The sequence below is a fragment of the Podarcis erhardii genome (genome assembly GCF_964252035.2).
Source record: "Podarcis erhardii genome assembly, chromosome: 6".
In the NCBI taxonomy this organism is placed as follows: Eukaryota; Metazoa; Chordata; class Lepidosauria; order Squamata; family Lacertidae; genus Podarcis; species Podarcis erhardii.
In genome coordinates, this window is record NC_138510.1 from 67,535,271 (window position 1) to 67,558,914 (window position 23,644).

Here is a 23,644-nt window from a genome sequence, read left to right on the forward strand (position 1 = left end):
CAAAAACTTATGGAATATGCAGAAATGGCGAAACTTGCCGGAAGAAATCAAGATAACAAACTTTTTTAAAAAATAAAAGAATGGAAATGGTTTATTGAATATTTACAGATAAATTGCAAACAGATCAGAACATTGGCAGGATTACTGTGATAACCTGCAGTTTCGTAAGAATATATATTTAAAGAAGACGAATAAATGAGCAAGTTAAGTTAATTTGGCTATGCAGAAGATATTAAAAACAAATTTAAGGAACCGCAGGAAGAGGGGGGGAAGGAAGTCAAGTTTTGAAACGTCAAAAGGACTGTAAAATCAGTGAAATGTACAGTGGCGTAGCGTGGGGGGTGCAGGGGGGGCCGGCCGCACCGGGCGCAACATCTGGGGGTTAGGGAAATCCACGGGTTAGGGGGCGCAAATCCATGGGTTAGGGGGCGCAAATTACTTGCCTTGCCCCGGGTGCTGATAACCCACGCTACGCCACTGGAAATGTATAAACTGAAAAGTATAACTAAATAAGTAAATAAAAGAGAGAAGTGAGCTGCTCCCGGAGCTTACCCTGCTTGACTTCGGATGGTTTAGGGTTGCAGTGCTTTGGTGAGGACTGCAGCCTTAAAGGGGCAGCTACTCTTGTGTGCTCAGCGTGCGTCCATCCATCGCTGGCGCGGCTCTAAAGCCAGGGCAGCGGGGGGGAAAAGGTCCGGTGCTGCGAAAGCGCGCGCAGGACGCGCGCGGCTGCTCGCCGCTGCCCATTGGCTGCCGGGTGCCATCACCTGCCCGCCGGGTGGGTGAGCCGCGAGGAGATGAGCGCACAGCCCTGAAGGGGCAGAGTCCAGGCAGCAGGGCGAGGAAAGAGCAGCAGCAGCAGCAGGTGGTGGTGGCGGCGGCGCCGGTTCTGCAGCTCCCGCCCCCCCCCCCGCCCTCTCTGTGGCTGCGTGCAGGCGCGCGGGAAAATGCCTCTGGGGCTGCGGGGCAAGAAGAAAGGCAAGTCCAGGGAGACGTCCACGCTGGTGGAGGGCGAAGCCCCCCTGGCGCGGGGCAGGGGCGACGGGGGCGACGACGACGACGAAGCCAGCGGCAGCGGCGCCGTCGGTGGGGCTGGCGTCGGAGGAGGCGCCGCCGCTGCCGCCTCCTCCTCCTCCTCCTCGGCGCGCCAGGGCCCCATCCGGCTGGTGTTCCACACGCAGCTGGCGCACGGCAGCCCCACGGGGCGCGTGGAGGGCTTCGCCAGCGTCAGGGAGCTTTACGCCAAGATAGCCGAGGCGTTCCACATCGCCCCCAGCGAGGTACGTGCCCAGAGGGGACTGGGCGGTATTCCCCCCCCCCCGCCTCCCTCGTGAACGGAAGCCCCCTGCTACGGGGGATTTGTTCCAAATCTGGCGCCCCCCTTCGGCAGGGGGACAAAAGCCCCAAAGCCGACTGGTCTCTCTTTCTTTCTCGGGCCGGCACCGGCTCTTTGGTTTGGCTTGACTGTTCACCTCCGACGCTCTTCCGTCACCCCGAGCATCGCTCGTGGCTCCATGTTTGGGCGAAATGTTGGGCTTGGTTGCCAATCCGCGCGTGGTAAGAATCAGCATCAAGGGGGTGGTGGGTTAGTCCAGAGACAGAGCTTTTTGGGTGGGTGGTGTGTTGTTTTTAAGGGATCTTAGCAAGGAAGTGTTTCTGGAAATTGAGGTAATGGAGGGTGGGTGGGTGCCTTGCTGCCTATAGGAGTAGGCTGTAGTTAACACGCACTCCTCACATGCTCAGAGGCCCTCTTCCCCACCAATACTTCACGAGTTTCTAGGCCGCCCTTTTCTTTCCTTTTTTTCTGCTGACTCCTGAAACAACAAAAAAGTGTCCGGGATTGCCTTTGTGGGCATTTCATCTGCTCTTAATTCTGGGTCACCCCTGTATTTCAAAGTTCCTTAAGGTATTTTTTGGCAAGAGGGGCTCAGGAACTGAGTAACTGAGTGTGGATCAGTCGATGGTGCTGATCTCTGCTGGTTCAAACAGTGAAACATTGATTGATTGATTATTATTAAAAAGAGTACAGGGGGAGTGCGTTTTTCTGTGCTCAGCAGCAGTGGCGTAGCGTGGGGGGTGCAGGGGGGGCCGGACGCACCGGGCGCAACTTCTGGGGTTAGGGCAAATCCACGGGTTAGGGGGCGCAAATCCACGGGTTAGGGGGCGCAAATCACTTGCCTTGCCCCGGGTGCTGACAACCCACGCTACGCCACTGCTCAGCAGTGCTTGGCCCTATGTATCTCCTGGAATCATATATGTTAACACCTTGCCTTACATCATGAAAGAAAGTTGAGAAAACTGCTCCTGCCACCACAATGCATCCATATGATAACTGAAGTGCAGCTCAGGCCATTACAGTATTAGGAGCCAACACAGAAATCATATCCCCAAGACCATTGCACAAACCCACTGCAACTGTCTGAGCTATCCTAGACTTGTTTACAAGTTTACAAGTTTTTCTGAGTTCAGTGAGACTACCCTGATGAATATCTGTTTAGGATTGCAGCCTATTTTTCTGACACGCGGTGGAGCTTTAAGACAGGGGTGAAGAATCTACAAACCTCTAGATCCAGGGGTAGCCAACATGGTGCCCTCTGAATGTTTTTGGACTACAGCTTCATTCAACCCCAGTTGGCATGGCCACAATGGCCAGTGATGATGGGGGCTGCAGTCCAGCTGCACCACATTGGCAACCTCAGCTCTAGATCTTGTTGGACTCCCATTGACCCTGACCTTTGGCCATGCTGGCTAGAGCAGATGGGTGTTGGAGCCCAGTGGTATCAGGAGCATCTCTGTTTCTCTACCCTTTCAGTAAGGCAACAAGTAGTGCGGAAACGTGCATTCTAGACTTCTACATGTGAGTTGGGTGTCACTTTTCTGTTTCAATCGCCTTGTTTTTTAAAAAATGTTTAATTTTGGAGGAAGGAGATCATGAAAGTGGTAGGAGTGTGGATTTTCTCGCACCCTTTTAGTATACAGTAAACACATGGTGATGTGAGGATTCAGATTCGAACTGGAAGTCAGTACAGAACTGTAGATCGTAACTGCATATTCATTAAAAGCACAATATATGGGTGCAATGTTATGCTTGTGTCATGAGACTTTTTAGCTTTTTACGGCAAAGTCTTGATCCACTGAACAGTTTGGCTGTCGTTTGCAGTCATTATTGTACCTGAAGCAGAAAAATGTTATTGCCCTGAAAGTAATAATAATTAAAAAAAACTAATAAACTATATAATCAATAATTTGTCCTTTAATGGCACCTGAAGACCTGCCACTTGAGATAGATTGTCTCACTGTGCCTAATGGCTGGGCAGGGGCTCTGCAGCTATTGTTCTGAAGAGAATGCATTTAAATCCTTTGATGGCATGTATCAAACCTCTTAGGTTGGTCAGGTTCCATTGTGGCTTGTATAATTGCTTCTGTAAAGGTTGCTAACCTTAAACCAAAGGCAACATTTTTATTCATTATCCAAGTTGTAATTGTCCTATATGTGTAGCTTTGAGCACCGAAAAAGAAGCAAGCCTGAACACATGTAATTATACTCCTGGCTACATGGATCATTTTACCTTGGCATTGCAGCTTGTCACAATAGTATCTCTTCTTTATTATCATGAAGAACAATAAGGTCTTTGAAAGACAGTGAAGTTTTCTCCAGTGACGAAGAACTGCAAAAGTTATTTCACACCAGACATGGTCCTCAGACTGGTGCACTGTTGTACTAGCAGTTTGCAGTACATAGAAATGGGCAACTCTTATTCTTTTTATTCCTGTGCAAAGAAATCCTGCAACTAGGAGTTGCTTGGAGTTCTGCACCTGGTCATCCATTACTTAGTTTATCTTGAAGTATGATGGTGTTTAACTCTGGCCTTGTTTAAAACTGATGCACTCTATTTAACACGCCTTATGCAAACCAGGGAAAATATGCTAGTGATATGCACTATTGCTTGGGAGTAGGTCATTTTATAAAAAACCTGGAAATGGTAGTAGCTTGTTTTCTTCTTGCATCAGTGCAGTAGAGCTTTGTTCAGAGGATCATGAGAGAGCTGGCTATATGATACAAAAAATAAAATAAAATTGTACATAAGCATTTCTATTGTAAACTGTCCTGAGATCTTTGAATGAATGAAGGTATGGGAATTTAATAAATAGAAATTCTTCTTGAAGCAAGTGCAAAATATACAAATCATTCCATCAGAATGCTGCGTGAGACTTGGACATACAATCTCTGTTTACCATCTTTCTTCTAAAATTTGGAACATGCATGGAAGAATTCTAATTCCTAAGTTGGTTTTTGCAAACTATGTGAAGGAAATGTTTAGACTATTTGGCTTTCATCTACTAGGAACTGTGAATTATAATGAAGCTCAATTTCCAACAAATGGTATACAGATGAAATGTAGTATTGTAACATCAGTGTCATTGTCAATGATTGCAACATGGGCTCAAGTATTAGTTCTGTGTTTATGGAACTTCTGAATGGTGCTAACAGCTCAATTTCCAGTAAAATAAACACATTCCTCCTTTTTAAGCATGGAGGATTACAGCAAGCTACATGGTTTAATTAACATAACTCCTTTTAGTGGCTCAGATTTCAAAAAGATTTCTTCTTAGTGTGCTTTGCATCCATTGTAAATCCATATATCTATGGTGGCTCTGCAGTTTTCTCGCACACTTTATTACTGTATTTTTATTTCTAGGCAAAGTACAAATTACTTGATTGCTTCTTGCTGTAGCTCAGAGGGAGTTGACTTTGAGGGGATCTCTCCATTTGCTAGCATGTCACTAACGCTTTATAAAGGTGAGAGTGGACATATTGTGGAAAACAATCTACCTAGTTACTCAGTTCCATTAGATAATTAAGTAGTATTGTTTCCATTCCTCTACACACCAGTCTGTGCCGTCTCCATTTCTTGTTGAACTTATGCCTGTTTCCTCTCCCTCTACTGATAATCTGTCTATATTTTATGAGATTTATTTCTGAATTTATATCAGAAAAGGATTGTGCAACCTGCATTTCATCCTGTGTCCAGTTCAATCAGCACTTACCATCTGGGTTTTTTTAAGGGCTGAAAGTTATGTACTGCATTGCTAACGTTAACACAAAAAGTATAAAAGCAAAGCCCCTTTTTGTATCAGCAGTGAGTGCTAAATTCTACTATACATTGTGGCAACATGTAACTTGAATGTATTTGGAAATAACTGAAAACAAAGGTGCATTTAAGACTCAGACAGGAAACATTCTACTTCAAGTAATGGATGTAGAATTCTCTTGCTCTAGGAATAGTTATTTCAGTGCTGGTTACTGTAAATTATTGAACAGTGAGTTAAACTTGTTGGAGAAGTGAAACTCCGATACAGCTAAAAATAAATCCAGGGCTTTCTTGATGTTATGTCATTCCTTGTGTGGATTTCCCATTGAATCAGTTGTTTTTAAGGACTGTGCATTTATCACCGTATTACTATGCAATTTGTTCTACGAGTCTATCCCTTGCTGTTTCACCCTGATTGGACCGTTCTCCAAACTAGTATCCTCCTTTGGGAGGCTGCGCTAGGGATAGCAGCAAAGGGAGGAAACAGTGTTGAGTCAGCAGAAATTCTTTTTTGAGGCATGTGTGTGCTCCACTTCCACAACCTTTTCATAATGCCTGAAAGGAGGGCACAGACGAAACCAGAGCAAGTGGAGTTTGTTTGCTTTCTATTAAGAGAAATATGAGCCAAGTTCCCCCAAACCTTTGCTAGAATATGAACACTTAAGCTCTGGAATTTCGGCAACAGCGTTATTATTTTTTAAAACCAAAACCAAACAAACAGAGTTTGATATGAAATGAAAAAGAACACTCGGTAAATGTTACAAAATGCTGTAGTATTAAAATGTCTCTTTATATGGCGCATATAACACCAATGGTAGCTCAACTCCACTGGCTACCTAATTGCTTCCAAATTCAAAACAAAACAAATTCCTTCCAGTAGCACCTTAAAGACCAACTAAGACCAACTAAGGTGCTACTGGAAGGAATTTGTTTTGTTTTGACTATGGCAGACCAACACGGCTACCTATCTGTAACTGCTTCCAAATTCGTCAATGTAGAAGAACTTGGAAGCAAAGAAGTGAGTACCTTTTACAGACCTGAATGGCATGGGTTTGGTAGCCTTCTAGAAAAATCTTCTTCTATACATTCCCCCTGCCTGCCCCCCTGTTCCCTGAGGTCTGGGGTAGAGACTCTATTTCCCGCAAAATATTGTTGCATTCCACCTCAGTCTCTGAGTGGTGCAAAATTCCAGGAACTTACCCAGGGTTCATTGTTCCCTTTGGATTGAGGTACAGTGCTGACTGCGGTATCTTTATGATATGTGGTTTGTTTGCAAATACATACAATCTGAGCCTACAATGGAGGGGCCCACAGCATTAACACCCCAAGAAGGTGTTGTATTATTTCAGGTTTATTTTGTTTGTTTTTTGTACAAATATTCTTTTACAATATTTCACATTTTTTGTATTGCTGTTGAAACATGTAAGTCGCCTTCAGAGATTTCTGTTAAGAAAAGTGACCTATATAGATTTTAAATAAATAAAATGTTCATGTTACTATTTTACGTTTTTCTCTTGTGCTTTTTTGCCATGTTTATTTGAAACTTGAGTTACTCCTTTAAGAGTTCAGGGGGGGAAACATTTTGTTGTTCTGCCATTACTCTCTTGTATCAATCAATCTTCAATATTACAATCACAGATCAGGCGTAAATTATAGTCAAACAAATGCAGTTAACAGTTTAGAGGCCAGCAAAAGACAGCTAGGAATTAACAGCTCCTCAAGGGACTAAGAAATGCTTTGTTGCACATTCACAGTCACTCTTGGAATGGATTGCTGAGTGCTAGTATGGTTGGTAAAAAGATTTAACCACCAATTTCCTAACAATGCATGCTGATGCACAGAATTTTGTCACTTTCTCATATAAAAATGAATTCTTGCTAGAAAAATGCAGAGTGGAATGAATAATCCAAGTTCTAGTTTGGCTGACATTTCTTCCCCAATGGAGGTGGCATAAAATTGGTTCATGAAGAGGCGGCAGTCTATTTGTGCTGCCCAGTTGCAGTTCTAAATTGAGTTAGATCATCTCATGTTTCTAAATATCACATTTCTTTTCTGTTGCCAGTTGTATCTAGTCAAAGGTGTGAAACCAGTTATGAGATTATAGCTGTATGTTGACAAGGTCGAAGTAACAAGATTTTTTTTTTAAAAAAATGGCAAATGCCCTTGATTTTTTTTTTAAAGAAAAACAACAGGAATGCAGTGATTTTGTTAATGCGAATCACAAGGGCTAGCAATGCTAATATCTGAGGAGCTTGGAAATTGCTATATGGAGGCACTACAATTATTTCCTGAATGTTTTATCAGGGCTGAACCATATTTTTAGTACCGCTTCAGAATTTTAATTAGCTGAAAGTTTTAGTTGATCTGCAGACTGATTGCAAGTTAAAATTTGTTGAGAATGAAAAAGCACTTTCTAGATGCAAGTCACCTTGAAATAATTGGTCTTTTCTCATTGGCAAACCTAGTAAAAACAAGGGTTATGAGGGCTTTTCTTTTCTGTTTGTATCTAAAGCTAGTGGAAATTTTGTATTTCAGTATGAATTCATAATGGAATAATTAAAAAAAACCCCACAGGAAACTCAAACTTAAAATGCTTATTTGAATATTGAATTAACCATTTCTTAATTAACATTTATTAATCTTCCACAGTGATTATGGATTTGAAATTGTTCATGTTTGAAGGCGCTGCTATATTAATGTGACAGGTATATTAGAGAAACCCAAATTAATGAAATGTAAAATAGCAAATATGACATTTCCTTCTAACAACTCATGGTAGCTTTTGTTTATTGAATTGCAATTTTGTGCACTTAGGATAAATTTAAGTGTTCTCTCCCCCTGCCCCTAATTATTCTCAAAGTCACCTATACTGAACTTTTGGTAATATGCAAATTCATTTTATCTTTAATTGGTTGGGAGACATTCACATAAACAAATATATCCTGAACTTGGCTCTTGTTATAGGGTTCATTATTATTGCAACTTGTTACCTCACCTGGGTTGCTGGGTAGACAGTGCCATATCTTTCCAGGCTCTGTAAAAGCAAAATAATTTGAATCGGTTAAGGCTGCAATACACATTTATTTATAGCTTTTATATGCTACCCAACAACAAAAATCTTTTTTAACCTGGGAGTAAACCCTATTGAACTCAATGGGACTTACGCCTGAGTAGAAATGAATAATCAGGATGACTACTTGCAATTAAGGAAAAAGAAACCATTAGCTGATCTGAAATTATGGGTATTATGTTCAGATGGTTACTGTTGAGCCCAGGCTGTACTTGGCTGTGAAACAGCACACAGCATGCATGTAACCAAACTGTAGCAGAGTGTAGGTTGTACAGTGCAGTTGTACAGTGCATACAGCTGATGTCAGGCTTGTCTGAACATTTGTGTGGGTAAAACCAGTATGTGCAAAACCTTATTCCTATTTAGATGAATTTTAATATTACTGGTTTCTGGCATTAGTGAAAAAGGAAGTCTCAAGGAAGACCCAGCATTTATGATTTGCTCCAGGAAGCACAAAGTTCAATGCCGGTGAATTGCCCTAGTTGAAGAATTACTTCCATGGGCAGTAACAACTTGTTTTTAAGTTGAACAAACTCATGCAATGTAGCATAACTTTTTAGCAACATCTAAAGACATCTCTGTTGTGTTCCTTTTTTCTTCTTCTACTCAGATCCTCATGTTTATGCCCCTCTTATAGCTCCACGGCTTAGGATACCTAAGGAAACACTTCTTTTGCAAAACTGTAAAAACAATGTTCCTTCAATCTTAAATTCTTGAGTTTTTATGTTACTGTTGCACATCACCCCCAATCTCCAAGTGGTACAAGATTCCAGGGAGTTCCAGGCGGCTTACACAGGTTCTCATAGAAGCTTGGATAAAGAGAGGATGATAAGTGCTGAAACAGGGTAGGCAAGACACAGTTTTCTTCACTCTTTTCTGCACCTCAGTCTCCATAACTTTCACTTTTGAGCACCTTCATGCCAGCTTCTACAAACTGACTCCTCTAACTGTAGACTTAAAGACTTAAAAACTTATTAGGCTCCTACCGACCTTCTCAAGTATTGGTTATCTTCCTGCAAGACCCATCTTGCAGCACTTAGGGGAATGTTACTTCCCATGAGATATTTTACGTTTACTTCATACGGCAAATATTTATGTAACATAATTATTGCAGAGATTTCGGGAGATCATTGTGTGTAAAAGCCACAGCTGCATAATTTCAAGGTTCTGCTTCTGTGGAATATGTCCTACAATAATCCATGGGTGACACAGGCTTTCTCCATGGAAAAGCCTCTGGGATCAACCTACACATAGACAAAGGGATCACACGCTTCAGACTACAGGAGCACTTTGAAGAGTGTAGAAGCTTTCACAGGGTACAGCAGCTTGCACCACCTGCATTCATGGGTCAGTTTTGTTGGCCATCATATGATGTCAGTCATGGGTGTATGCCAGGTATCTCAGATAAAATGCATTTGTTTCCTCTTTTTTTCTTGTAGATTATGTTTTGTACTTTGAACACACACAAAATTGATATGGACAAGCTCTTAGGAGTGCAGATTGGTCTCGAAGACTTTATATTTGCTCATGTAAAAGGAGTCAAAAAGGAAGTGGAGGTTTTCAAATCAGAGGAGTCACTTGGGCTTACCATTACTGACAATGGAAACGGATGCGCCTTCATAAAGGTAAGAATAATGCCATGAGTTGTGAGGGATCCGAGCAGAAATGGAGTTGCAAATTGTTACAAATACTTCTTTGTGTTAGCAAGAATGGTGTAGTGTTGGCACTATGGAAGTAAGTTAGCAAACATCCAAAAGCAATAATTTGAATGGGGGTATTGAAGAATTATACTCAATGGATGTTCCCACTTGGAGAGAGGTCTTTTTCACTGATTTCTTCTTTCCCCTTCAGCCCTCAGAAAAGCTTATTCAGACACCTCTCCTCTCAAACTTCCACTGGGCTTCAGTTCCTTTCACAAACCAAAGGAACCCTTCTGTTCATGGAAGGGCAGTTTTGGATGCAACTTGTTGTTAGAATACATGTAACTCAAACAGAGTTAGCAACATTTTATTGACTATTATACGGTTATTGGTAGTGGTAGGCATAAAGCAGTATGCTGGCTTGTTTAGGGACATGTCATTAGCATACATGTGTACTGGTCAAGAGATGTGTTTTCCACACTCAGTGCAAAAGTAGATCTGATAGTAGGAGAGCCATTACAGGCAACAACTGATTGATGCACATTCAACTGGAGCACGCACACGTGCACACCGCTGAACCCAGGCGTGACCCCCAAAGTCACTAAAAGGGTGGAATGGGTGCGAGGTAGAACAGAACATTTACATGGACCCTGCTGACATGCACAGATGTCCGGAGCGTAACCCCCACGCAAAATGACAATTGCCTGTATTAGATTTTCCAACTAAAATGTAAAAAGCCACAGGGAGGAAAAACTGGGTCGGGGCAACCCTGACATTAAAAAAAATATAAAAACCACCTGGCCAACTTATAGAGATTTAGCAGAACATATACAGTATATTTTAGTCTGCTATGGGTTGGTATGCCCTGTGCTTTCCGAATGGAAGTGTCTCATTCATGGAGGAACTGAGGTCCAGCAGTAGACCAGGCATAGGCAAACTCAGCCCTCCAGATGTTTTGGGACTACAACTCCCATGATCCCTAGCTAACAGGACCAGTGCTGGGGTGATGGGGATTGTAGTCCCAAAGCATCTGGAGGGCTGAGTTTGCCTATGCCTGCAGTAGAGGCTGCCTCTGAAGAAAGGAGGGAGGCAGTGATTTTTGCCAATTCTTCCTTCTGCCTGCAGCCTGTTATCCCACCCCCATGCTGTTCCAGAGGGTCCCACAATCCTCTCTAGCAGCTTTTTGGGGGGGGGGCTGCAGGGGGAAGGTGGAACTGGTGGAAATTATATTTGCCCCCTTTCCCCAGCAGAGTGCCCTTGTTGATGGAGTTTCGCCCATGGGTTTGTCTGGATGCAGCGTTATAAGTGTATTTAATCATCCTAATGATCTAATATCTTACTGGGAGTGATAATCACTTTGTTCCCAGAAACTGCTGGGTGACCAGAAATGTATTCTCCCTAAGAATTAAGTCGCACAATATTATAACTCAGCAGTATCATGTACATTTTATGAACATGTACATGGAGTCTGAGTTCTTGATTGCACAGCATGCTTGCCTTCCTTAAGTATTGATTTTGATAAGTATGAAATGTTATTTGTTGCATGTCTAGCCTGAGTTGCATTGTCTGCACTGAAGGTACAGTACATATCTAGCAATCTGCCTGTGCAAGCACTGTTCCATGCTTACCAATTATTTATTTTTGTTAACAAATTTTATATGAAACTTTATTGTAAAAAAAGGCAAAAAACTAACCTATTGCAAAAGTGGTAGGGTTATAAGCAGCAAATCAATTCAATCGAACAATAAGATTTTAAATTATATGGCTATCCTAGTTTGGGTAACTGGGCTCTTTGTATCCTTTTACAGTGCTTCCTTGTTTACTCCCTCTAGCTCAAAAGGTGAGCTTTGTGGTTTGTATTTTGTGTATGTCATACTATGCACATCATAGCCCTTTTGGCCCAGGCTGTTTGTTTACTGCATTCATCGCAACTAACAATAATGCCTTTTTATCCAACAGAGAATTAAAGCAGGCAGTCTTATTGACCAAATAAAACTGGTATGTGTTGGTGATCACATAGAATCTATAAATGGAAAAAGCGTAGTGGGCTATCGCCATTATGAAGTTGCTAAGAATTTAAAGGACTTGGAGAAGGGTCAGACATTTACGCTAAAATTGATAGAGCCTATGAAATCATTTGGTGAGTGACATGTATCCGCCATAAATTATACCTGTAGTTTCCTTTTGTATTTGATTCCAAATTGGGTAAAACTTGGCCTGTTTGATTAGTCAGAGGAAGCTTAAGCAATTAGAAGGGTGAGACATAAAATGAATGTTGTCTTATTAAGCTAATTGCAGCCACCTGTCATGTATGATGCTCCGCTTGGGGTTCCATAAACTTGCTTTTACCTCTGTGTGTGGGATCGTAACAACAGGGGAAGCCTAAATGCAGGTTGCGGGGGGGAGGGGGGTATTTTTTGGCATTAAGTCTCCCACCAGAATCACCCCCCCCCCGCCTTAGTTAGGCATGAAAGAAGCCTTCTGCTGTTTCAGGTCTAATTCAACAGGGGGACAGACTGAGCATGGGACCCAGACCCCTGTGTTTGTGTTCTGGGTGCTGTGTAGCAGGCTCAAGCTATGGGGACGTAAGCAAGAAGGCTGGACACTGAACTGCTGGTGAACTGGGATGAGCTGAAATAAATGGCTTTATTACTAGATCTTGTAGGGAAACAGTCCTTTTAAAATAGTATTTTGATATTCTAATTACTGATTCTATGATTCTTACAGATAACTATTTTAAATTCCGCTTTTACTGTGTTTTAACTTTTCAAAACCTGCAGTAGATGCTACATTTATTCTTGCTTCAAGATTGTTCCGATGCCTTGATTTTCATCCCATGCCCAATTGCCTTCCCGTACTTCCTGGTACAGTAGTATGCTGGGTCAGTAAGGAAGTCACAGAGGATAAAGGGCTGTTTGGGTAGAAGCAGCCAGGAAAATGAAATACTTCCACTTGGTGGCAGCAGCAAAAGACCACAGGAGGGAGCCAAGATAGTAGGTTGGCTCATCTCTTCTTTCCCTCTCACAGTGCAGTCTGTGCCGTCACATTGACAGTAATTATTGGGTAGGTTAATGCAGAAGAAGCTAGTCCTTCAGATGCCATGGATCCAGACTGTTTAGGACTTTATAGGGCAAAAGCAGCACTTTGTCCTTATGTAGAAACCAGCTGCAACTACAATATAGCACAGTTGTACTGATAATGGTTCGAACACAAGACTCATTTGTCTGAAAGTGTGATGTCAAACAAAGCATGGTGGACCCTGTGCTGATCCTGATTTCATTTTAAAAAAAAATCAATTCAATTAGCTGCTAATCTTCTACGCTGATGTGGCTACCGATGACCAAACAAATCCTAGGTTCTCTGAATGATCTGAGGCAGTTTTCAGGAGTGATGCCCAGTGATAATATTTTGTTTCTGCTGGCAAGTCATATTACAGCCTTTGGAAAACAGTGATAAGTAATTTCTGAAGCTTGATTTTGTAAAAGAAAAGAGGGGTAGGGAATAGAGAGAGGGCCTGACTTCTTTTTTTTTTTTTGAAGGGGAAAAGCCTTCCCTCATTTTTAAAATAACATTTTAAATTTTATTTTTATTTGCTTAAATATGTTAGAAACCTATCTGAGTGGGACAGGGTGGGATAACAATGTAAATATTGTTTTTAGCCCTATAACACTGTTGTGGAGGACTTTTGGATGGCTCAAACATCATCGTCATTATTAATATGCCTGCCCTTCAAGGCTGATTACAACAATTAAAACACAATGTGAAAAACAGTTTAACACAACTTAGAATCATAAAACATAAGGTGGGCCCTCAAAATATGTGTTCCAAGTTCCAAAAGGTAGGGCAAAGAGTTGTAAAGGAGGTAAACATATATTGCAGTTGTTCTTGGCAGGTTTATTCTGTGTCTGCCCTTCAGTCCACAGGTATGTAGTCCATTTGAGTTATGAGGAATTTCATTCCTAACTTTTAATGGGATGTAGTGTTGCCCTCTCACCTTAGAGAAGGTAATACAGAGCATTTGATTGCAGAGCACTTGCCTACCTCATTTTATTATTAGGTGCCCTAGTATAATTCCAGAAGGTTCCCAATTTCAGTGGTATCTCAGGTGATTGAACTTGGGGCTAGTGGAAGGTAAGAAAAGGTATAAAATAATCAGCAGAGCTGTTGTGCATCCTAGTGGACACTTGGTCTCAGAATGCATACATTTAAAAAGAGGCATTTAAAAACTGGTAATGCTGGTAATGTCTGCAATAGCATTGTAAGAACATATTTATTTCACAAAAATTATCTGCTGCTTCATTGTAATAAAACCTCAAAGCGTTTGCAGAAAGAATAAAACAATAAAATTATCTGTACAAAACAGTTAAAAACAACGGCTCAAAATAATAATAAAGACAATCAATAATAAACTAAAAGCAAAGTTAAAGCACATGTCAACATTCTATAAGGCTTGCCAAAACACACGAAATATTTCTGAAAAATAATTTACATAATGTTTTGAAAGTATTTTGCAGATAAACACTCAGTAGCTTAGAGTAAGGCTCTAGGCAGCACTAAACTGTTAGTAAAGAAACTTTTTCTAAAAACAACAAGCTGTCATTGCTGTATGGATAGTTAGTGTTCCTGCCAGAGCTCTTAAGAAAGTGTTGTCTGAAGCATTGACTTTCCCCAGCAGTTTAACAGCCCTGCAGAATTCAGTTTAGATGTTTGTGTTGATTGATTGCCAATCTCCATCACATTGCAGAATGCGACCCTAATTTTGACTTGCTATTTTGTAATCTAAAAGAACAACTATTATTTTTGGATCGCAATCCCAAATTGCCTAATTAATATGTCTGCTTCAGAAATGATTGAACCACGGTCAAAAGGTGGAGGTTTTGCAGAGGGAAAAATCTCCCGAGGGAGAGAGACTCTTCGACTGAGATCCAAAGGCCCTGCAACAGTAGAAGAAATGGTGAGCTCCAACATCAAAACTTAAGTAGCCACAGTTGAACAGATTATAACAATAACAAAACACTGGGGTTTCTGTTTTCCTTCTTAAACGTTACATAAGGGAAAATCCTAGGAATTTAAATGAGGGTTACTTCCTGCCAAGACCCAATTGTGGCATTCCTTCATTATACTAGTACAACAAATGCAGGTTCTCCTCCTTTTCTTCTTTTATTGGAAAGTGCTGTTGATTAAAAAACCACCCTGATTGTGAGGTATTGTTTTTTGAAAGCAGGTTATATACCTTTCAGCTGTCCCAATTTTTCTGATTTGTGTTAGACTACAGCTGCACAAACTACCAAAAGTCTACCTTAGTTTAATTGAAACATCTTTCTAAGACAATCCTACTCCTGCCCCACCCCAGACAAATTCCCCTCCTTCCTTACTTGCCTCTAATCGGTGGTGCTGGGATGAGCTAGAGAGGTGAGCACTGAGAACAGGGAAGTTTTTCTTCCTTCTCCCCCACTCTCTGTCACCCGGGTATCTGGGCAACTGCATGTTACAATAATCCAGGGGACCATAGCGGATGTAGTTCTCCTGCTTCTGCAGAAGAAGGGGGAGGGAAGGGGTCGGAAAACCCCTCCTTTGGTCCGATCACTGCTTCTCACCTTTGTGTCTTTGTTTTGTCAAAGCCTTCAGATGTTGAAGAAAAAGCTACTAAGAAGGTTGATGATCTTCTTGAAATGTACATGGGAATAAGAGACCTCGAACTAGGTAAGGGTGTTTATGGAACTGCGAGTAAAGTACCGTATTTTTCGCCCTTTAGGACGCACCAGCCCATAGGACGCACCTAGTTTTTTGGGGGGAAAATCAATGAAATTTTTTTTATTCCCCCCCCAGGTTTGCGCAGCCATCCCCAAGCTAGAAGAGGGAGACAGAGCGCTCCGGATCCCTCTTCTGCCTTCAGGGACAGCCTCTCTAGCCTCCGTGGGGCAGCGGCTTGGCCTGCTGTCCCCCGAGCTTGAGGGCTGGCGATGGGGAGAAGCAAGCTTGCTTCTCCCCCCCGCCAGCCTCCAGACCAGGTCCGGGAATAGCGGGGTGGTGGCGCTCCGCCTCCCCGCTATCCCGCGAGCTTGTGGGGCTGGCGGGGGGGGGGGAGAAGCAAGCTTGCTTCTCCCCCCCGCCAGCCCCCAGATCAGGTTGGGGAATAGCAGGGTGGCGGCGCTCCGCCTCCCCGCTATCCCCCGAGCTTGTGGGGCTGGCGGGGGGGGGGGGAGAAGCAAGCTTGCTTCTCCCCCCCGCCAGCCTCCAGATCAGGTCGGGGAATAGCGGGGTGGTGGCGCTCCGCCTCCCCGCTGTCCCCTGAGCTTTTGGGCTGCAGGCTGCTGCCTGCAAGTCTTGCGAGCCCGCGGGACCTCCCGCCGGGCTTGCAAGGCTTGCGGATAGCTTCCTGAAGCCTGGAGAGCGAGAGGGGTCGGTACTCACTGACCCCTCTCGCTCTCCAGGCTTCAGCGAAAGCCTGCATTCGCCCCACAGGACGCACACACATTTCCCCTTCATTTTTGGAGGGGAAAAAGTGCGTCCTATAGGGCGAAAAATACGGTAGTATCCCCTGCACAAGCCTACACAAACTTACACGGAACTAAGCCCAGTGAGCTCAGTGGGGCTTAACTTCCGATGCGACATGTATGAGATTGCGCTGAAAGATTCATTACTAGTTCAGCTGGAGAGCTGCCAAATCTGAGTCTGAGCGTCTTCTGTAAGTGTTGTAAAACGTCTCTCCTGCATCCTACATTTTGTTTGCAGTTTTCAAAGTGTGAGGAGTTCTAATATGGGTCCAGATTTCCGGTTCATTTAAATTTTGCATTGCATTGTAACAAGCAGTTTAACATATTAGCCATATTCAGGGATTTGGAATGCAGCCTAGAGCAGCACTCAGGGAGCAGAGGCTTCACCCTCCCATCCTCTGTGTTTCCCGAAGCTACTCTATGAAGTGGGGAATCCTCCTCAGCATGTGGAGGCTCCGATGCATTTTGGAACTCCGATTTTCCAGATGTATGCCTCTCCTGTGTACAGAGGATGGCTTCCCCGATGCAAGCAGTCGCCCTGGAAAATGGGAAGGGCGATAGCAAACAAGACGAGAGGTTGATGCTCGTGCGCAAACTCTGCTCCTCACATGCTGCTGTAAGCCATATTCAGAATGACCTGGATATAGAGCTATTATGTTCCCAGAGCCACTGCCGTGGTAGGCTAGGAATCCAATTAATTGACCACATTAACATATGACTCTCCAGTCTCTCTGCTCACAGCACAGTTTCCAACATAACACCAGAACCATTGTAACCTCTTGAAGATAAGCTGTCCAAAACATATAAATGACTGCTTTCATGCACAGATCCCATTGCAAAAGAGATGCGTGGGGTTGAAACCTACATGCTGCATGTGTGTGCTGCATTAGATCTCACATATATATCTTTAACGGATGATGATGATAATATATTATTATTATTATTATTATTATTATTATTATTATTATTATTATTTATATGTCACCCATCTGACTGGTGGCTGGCGTGGTTAACTTTTGAAAACACAAATCTCCTATTTGGGACTTGATCACACTGAACACCATTATATATATGCCTGCTCAGAAGTAAATCCTGCTGAGCTCAATTGGGCGTTTTCTGAGGTAAACGGGTAGAGGATTGCAGACTGAATGTGTATTCCATCTCTCCCAAACACTGAATTGGTGCTGCTGGAGCTTAAAGGTAAAGGTAAAGGACCCCTGACAGTTAAGTCTAGTCGTGGACGACTCTGGGGTTGCGGCTCTCATCTTGCTTTACTGGCCGAGGGAGTTGACGTTTGTCTGCAGACAGTTTTTCCGGGTCATGTGGCCAGCATGACTAAGTTGCTTCTGGCGAAGCCAGAGCAACACACAGAAATGCCGCTGGGACCGAGCAACGGGAGCTAACCCCGTCGTGGGGATTTGAACCACCGACCTTCTGATTGGCAAGCCCTAGGCTCAGTGGTTTAGACCACAGCGCCACCTGCTGTACCGATAATGTAGATGATGAATATATGTAATCATATCCAAAAATTTTTTTTGGGGGGGGGATGCATTGCATATTCCACACACTGTTCCACATGCATTAGGATCAGGGCCAAGGTTTCAAAATGGAGTTGTTGCTTTTTGTCGCAATCAAAGCATACACCGGTTGTCAATGTATATTGTGTGTGGAGCCGCTGTATCATGTCTGCGTATCTGAGAGCGCAAAGTAAGGCAACGAAATGAGCACATCTTGTTGTGTCTAATGGTTCTTATGTCAATGTTCTGTTTATATATAACAATTAGCTATCACAAATCTGTTAAATGACATGATGCCAGTTAATTTCATACCATGGTGGCATCCAGTGGTGATTGACAGAAGAGACAGTCTCAGTGGAACTGGGATGGATGGTTTTTTTGCCAATTCCTCTTCTCCCCTTCACCACCAAACCTGTTTTTGAGGACCCCTCCCAACCCTCTAGAGCAGATTTAGATGTGGGGGGGCACAGGGCACTACCATGGGGAGTGCCAAAAATGGACTACCTACCCCTTCCGCTGATGAATCCCCCCCCCCCCCGTTAGCAGGATTCCTTTCACTGTTGGATACAAGCCCATGACGGCAGATACGATCAATCACTCAGCGAAATGAAAAGTGAAAAGTGCATTCGTTCCAATAACACCGATTACTGTTCAGTTAGGAATTTCATTTGTATTACTCATGCTAAATTAGCCTAATCGCTAGGACTGTGAAATGCACTCAATAGGGAAAAGATTAACGCTTCCCCATCCCCACTGTGCTCATTTCAGAAAAGGAGTTTACTCTTAGGTAACATAGGCTTTCAATGTCCACTAAATGATGATCCCTGCAAAGTCATTTGAGGCATAGAAGTTTACAATATAGCTGAGTGAGAACTCTTTGCTATTTGAGTGACATGCAGATCAATCACAAATTAAAAAATGCACATATTTTTTGATATTACACTAGATACTCGGCGGCTGCAAATGTTTAAAACATGTGGCATCTTCTTTTGAACTGTGAACCCACTGGCTCAACCAGCCGGGATCTAAAGGTGACATGTGTACCTTTCTGAAAATGGACCTTAACACTGTAATTAATAAAAAAATGTTTTTAGTAAAAGGTGCCTGTTTGGGGCACGTTTTGCATGTAACTTCCTTGCAACTACTCTAGGCACACTTTGCTTGGAAGTAAATCCCACTGAAACCCATGGTACTTAGGACTGTGCTATAAGCAAATGCAACTTAGCTTGCACTTGGGATGCTGAAAAGAATTTCTCGTGAAAAATGCAGACGGCAACTCTATAACTAGATCAGAAGAACTGGTGATGTTTGACACTGTAATGGTGAATCTGTTGCATGGGTTTGGGCCCACAGATGGAGTATGTGGTTTTTTTTTTTTTTAATTTACCTTAACTTTATGGAAGGTTTTCTAAGAGGGTCTTGGATCTCTTGAAAGTCTCTCCCTTTGATGTTCACAGAGGTAGGTTACTTGTATGAGCAGAGGTTTTTCCTTAAGAACCAGCTCCTGCTCTCATCAAATGCACCCATGATCCTGTAAATGTGTGTAGAATTGCACTTGAAACATCACAATATTTGTACAGTACTAGAAAATATATATTTTAAAAATATAAACGTTAACGTGTAAAAGCTTATAACATTATACAATATAGCAGTCCTTTGCAGTGAGCACTAGGGGTCAGTACATGATCACTGAATACCAGCAAACTTTTGATGCTATATAAATGTGACGCTCAAAATATAGAAGTGTAACTAGAAAAACCTCTTAATAAAACAATTTATTCACTACTAAAAATGTGGTGGTCACTAGAACTGTGGGCTTTTTGGGGTCAAAATCTGAGCTGAACTCTAATGTTTTCGTTCTGACAAACGTAATACAGTATGTTTGACTCAAATGCAATGGTTTCTAAGATTGCTTTCTAATGATACTTCAATACTAGACATATTACCTTAAGCTTTTTAATTCACCGCACAGTTCATTCTCTTGCACACATTGATTTGGATCCAGAGAACCACAAGCAGAAGAAGAATAACGTTTTAATGAGGTTTCACCAACTTTTCTGCAAGTGCTTGTGAAAGACCTTTTTTGGTGCAGCTCCAGTCCAGGGTTGGGTTACAGTGCCAGGAGCATAAGGAAGTTACAGGTGTTAGCATATAAACTCCAGTGAGCAATAATAAAAGAAGGCTTTAAAAGAGCTAGAGCAGAATTTGTGTAACAGCTTATGCTAATGGAAGAACTTCCCTGCACTTTCCTTACATGTGCTGGTTTCTGGCCAGGAACATTCCCTCTGTTAGTGAAGGGCTGTTTCTGGCCAGAGTGAAAGGGCACCTTTGAATCTAAACTATTTTGTGTGCATGTGTGTCATTTGATGTGTGTCGAATTGTAGAGCTGGAAGGGACCCTGAGGCTTATCTAGTCCAACCCTCTACAATGCAGGATTTTTTTGCCCAATGAGCTATGCCCTTCCTTAAAACACTTTCCAGCCTGATCCTATACAAGTTTACTCTGAGCATTGGCATGGGTATGTAGGAAGTCAGTTACCACATCTTAAGAAAGCATGCCCTTAAGACATGTTTCATGGACTTCCACCAGAACTTGTCCTTCTAAACTATTAGAAACTTGATGAATGTTCTCCCTTAATTTTTTTTTAATTTGCATTTTTCACCAGGTTGCATTCCCCCCCCCCCCCAGCAGGTCATCTATAAGTAATCACTCTATTTCATGTTTGTGTCTCTGAAAAATGCAGTAGGTAACTAACTGCTCCCCCTTTTTCCCTTTTAGCTGCAACAATGGTAGAAGCTGGGAAAGGCAAGAACAACCCAGATGAGTTCGCCATTGCTCTCGATGAAGCTTTAGGAGACTTTGCATTTCCAGATGAGTTCGTCTTTGATGTGTGGGGAGCCATTGGTGACGCGATGCAAGGGCGGCTTTAATGAGCATCAGAAAACTTTGTTGGAACACAATATCAGCTTGTGCAAAGCATATATCTATAGACATGGCATGGAATACGGAAAGCATCTGAATGTTCAGAAATCTGGATGAAGTAAGCTGTTATTTAATGCCGATACAAATTCCTTTAAAATAAAGTTGAGTTCAAGACTGCACTCATGAAGCTTTAGGCTCATATGAGCACTTAATCTGAAATACTTTGCAAAGCAGTTTTCTCTGCATATTTACTTATATAAATGAATATGGCTAGTGGTTAAAGAAGAGGGCAGGTTGACTATCCCATGAAAATGGAGTGTGTCGGAAGACATGGTGCCGGTACCTGGTGAACCTGAGCAAAATTTCATTGAAAAAAATATACACCTTGTGTCTATTATTCTTTCCCAATTACTCCAGTGGGTACAATGCTGCATATCCAGCATTTTCTTCCCCAAAACAGTACTTTGAGACTGTGAGGGTAGAGGAAAGGCCATCATTGGTGGAGTGTATGTTTTGCACTTCGTAAGCCCTTGGGACTTAATTGGGATTATGGGAAAGCTGGGAATGTCTAAGAAACTGACAGCTGCTACCGGTACTGAGATATATGGACTATTAGTCTGACTCAGGATAAGACAACTTCATATTTATGCTACTGTATAAGCAGGCAGATGAATTCTTTCACCATGTTTTATGGTGGTGTTATTATGGATACGAGTCTCAGAACTTTGGCACTTTCACAAATGATTTTTAAAGCAGTTTTGGCATTTCCCACTTCTGTAAATCAAATGGTAAAAAACAACAACTATGGATGGAATGTACTTCTTGTTTTACAATGCCTTCTAGATTCCCTTTCTGTATCAATGCCATTCGAAGTGACACATCCTAAATTAAAGTTTAGTTTTAGTGTCACTTAGGAGAAAGAAATCTTTTTTCCATTTGTTAGTCCTGTGGATGAGTGGGCTCAGATGAATGTATTAGTACAAAATGCTCTGGGAACAGTGCGGAACCCCCCCCCCCCGGCCTTAAATTTGAATCTTTTTTGTTGTTCTTGCGTGTTAGAAAAGTAAAGAAAACCTTATGCTTTTGGGAAGCTTCACAAATGTTTTGAGGCTTTACTAGTGAAGGGTATCAAAGTGAAATATCTAAGCCAGGTGTGGTATGCTCTACCATAGATATCTAAGCCAGGTGTGGTATGCCCATTTATTTTGGACAAGTCGGATACAGGGGAGGTTCCTAGGAAATGGGTGGGACTGCTCTGTAGGTGATTTTGATTATTCGAGTTGCACTGTTGCATGGAAAATACGTTGGTCGCTTTAAAAAAGCAAAAGTAATTTGTAACTATTTATTCATGTGATGATGCTGCAATAATGGTGTAAATATCCTTAAGATTAACCTTTGGTTTTTTAAATATATATGTATATGTAGTTTTTGTAAATCTTGGAATATTGAGGAATTGCTAATGTGCCAATGATTGAAAAAGAAAGAAGATGAGAGAAATGATACAAGATGCTGAGCTTTAATTAGAATGCATCTCTTTGAGTCTACAGAAACCTTTGAGCAGCATGCATCTCTTTTTCGGCAAAATGAAATATTGCTAATCCTGAGCATATAGAGAAAAGGCTGTTTACTAATAAAGGATGTTTAGTCACATAAGAGATGAATCTTGCAAATAAAACTTTGCTGCTAGTGAACAGGCTTCTTGGAATGATGGAAAGAGATTGGAAGTAGAAAACGTCTTCCGCCCCCCACCACCTGTCTTTGACACCACAGAAATGAAACAGAAGTGTGAAGCCAGTAAACTGAGACTCTGGGTGCTCCCAGAGGGGGGCTTAATATTGCAAATGGGTGTTTGGCAGCAGGTTTAAAAAAATAATTATTATTGGATTTCCTTCAAATGGATGAATCCAAATTAACAGAAAAAAAGAGCCGGCATTTGGTGCTGAAAAAGTTGTGTGGACACTCCAAAAAAACTTGGATAAATGAACAGCAAATTCCCGTGAAGGCAGAGACTCTAAAAATGAAAATACTGAAATGATTTAAACAAGATGCTTTTCATCACAACAGTGCCTAGAACAGGGAAGGACAACTGATTTAATGTTATACAGAGATTTATCTGTGTGATTTATGCAAGAAATCAAACAATTTGAAGAGGGTTCACAGCATGGAGATGAAGTCCACTTGAATACATTATAAAAACTGTTAAAAGTCACTACAAAGCTATAGTCCTATAGATCTGACACAAGGGGAAGGCGAATATGCAATTTAATGTTTTGCTTAAAACATGATTGGAATTAAAGTTGGTAGGACTTCTGCTTATATGGATGAATCCTGCCAACTTCAATTCCAGCCTCTCCTGCCCCCTCCTCTCTCTCATAATATGCTGAGTTTGTTATGCAGTGCTTCACTTTAAGTTCACATAATTCTGTTAGTTACTTTTGTTTCGTGTGTTTTGTGTTCCATAAAGTTGGGCTGTGCTTTTTATTGTTTTCTGCCCTTCAGGTTGAGTTCTAAGCAGTCCAGAAGGATGACTGGAGCCAATAATTAAAATTTGTTTCACAAACAGTAACTTCATATGAGCCAAATGTCTCACTTGAGCAAAACTGAAAAGAGTTTCAACTTAACTTGTGCAAATGCTGTATCTTTGCAATGTTCTTTTGTATTTGGATGCTAAATAAACAAACCATATTTTCTAAATGACTTCTGAGGTTTGCTTTTTATGATCTGAGGTGTACATTTGTAAGAATCCTAGGTCAGAAAGAGAGATAAATGAGCAGAATTACACGGGGAGTCACCGGCACACAAACCCCCTGCTCTATGACTGCATTTTGAAATAGTTACTGTGCTAGGAATCTACATTGCAGGAATATAGAGAGGCCAGAGGGCAAAAAAATGCTTAAAATGGCAG

The 23,644-nt window shown here is 42.0% G+C and overlaps 1 protein-coding gene across 2 annotated transcripts; it reads left to right on the forward strand.

Annotated features, from left to right (window-relative positions):
* Positions 1-564: 564 nt before the first annotated feature.
* GIPC2 (GIPC PDZ domain containing family member 2) lies at positions 565-22,488 on the forward strand. Of its 2 annotated transcripts, none has more exons than XM_081868358.1 (6): positions 565-1,280; positions 9,603-9,788; positions 11,763-11,943; positions 14,648-14,757; positions 15,425-15,506; positions 20,596-22,488. In XM_081868358.1, exons 1-6 carry the CDS (start codon positions 948-950, stop codon positions 20,745-20,747), a joined length of 1,044 nt encoding a protein of 347 aa, XP_081724484.1. In that variant the 5' UTR covers positions 565-947; the 3' UTR covers positions 20,748-22,488. The 2 variants fall into 2 exon arrangements, with proteins under 2 accessions (XP_081724484.1, XP_081724485.1); XM_081868359.1 differs by lacking the exon at positions 565-1,280 and adding an exon at positions 1,439-1,557.
* The last annotated feature ends 1,156 nt before the right edge of the window (positions 22,489-23,644 follow it).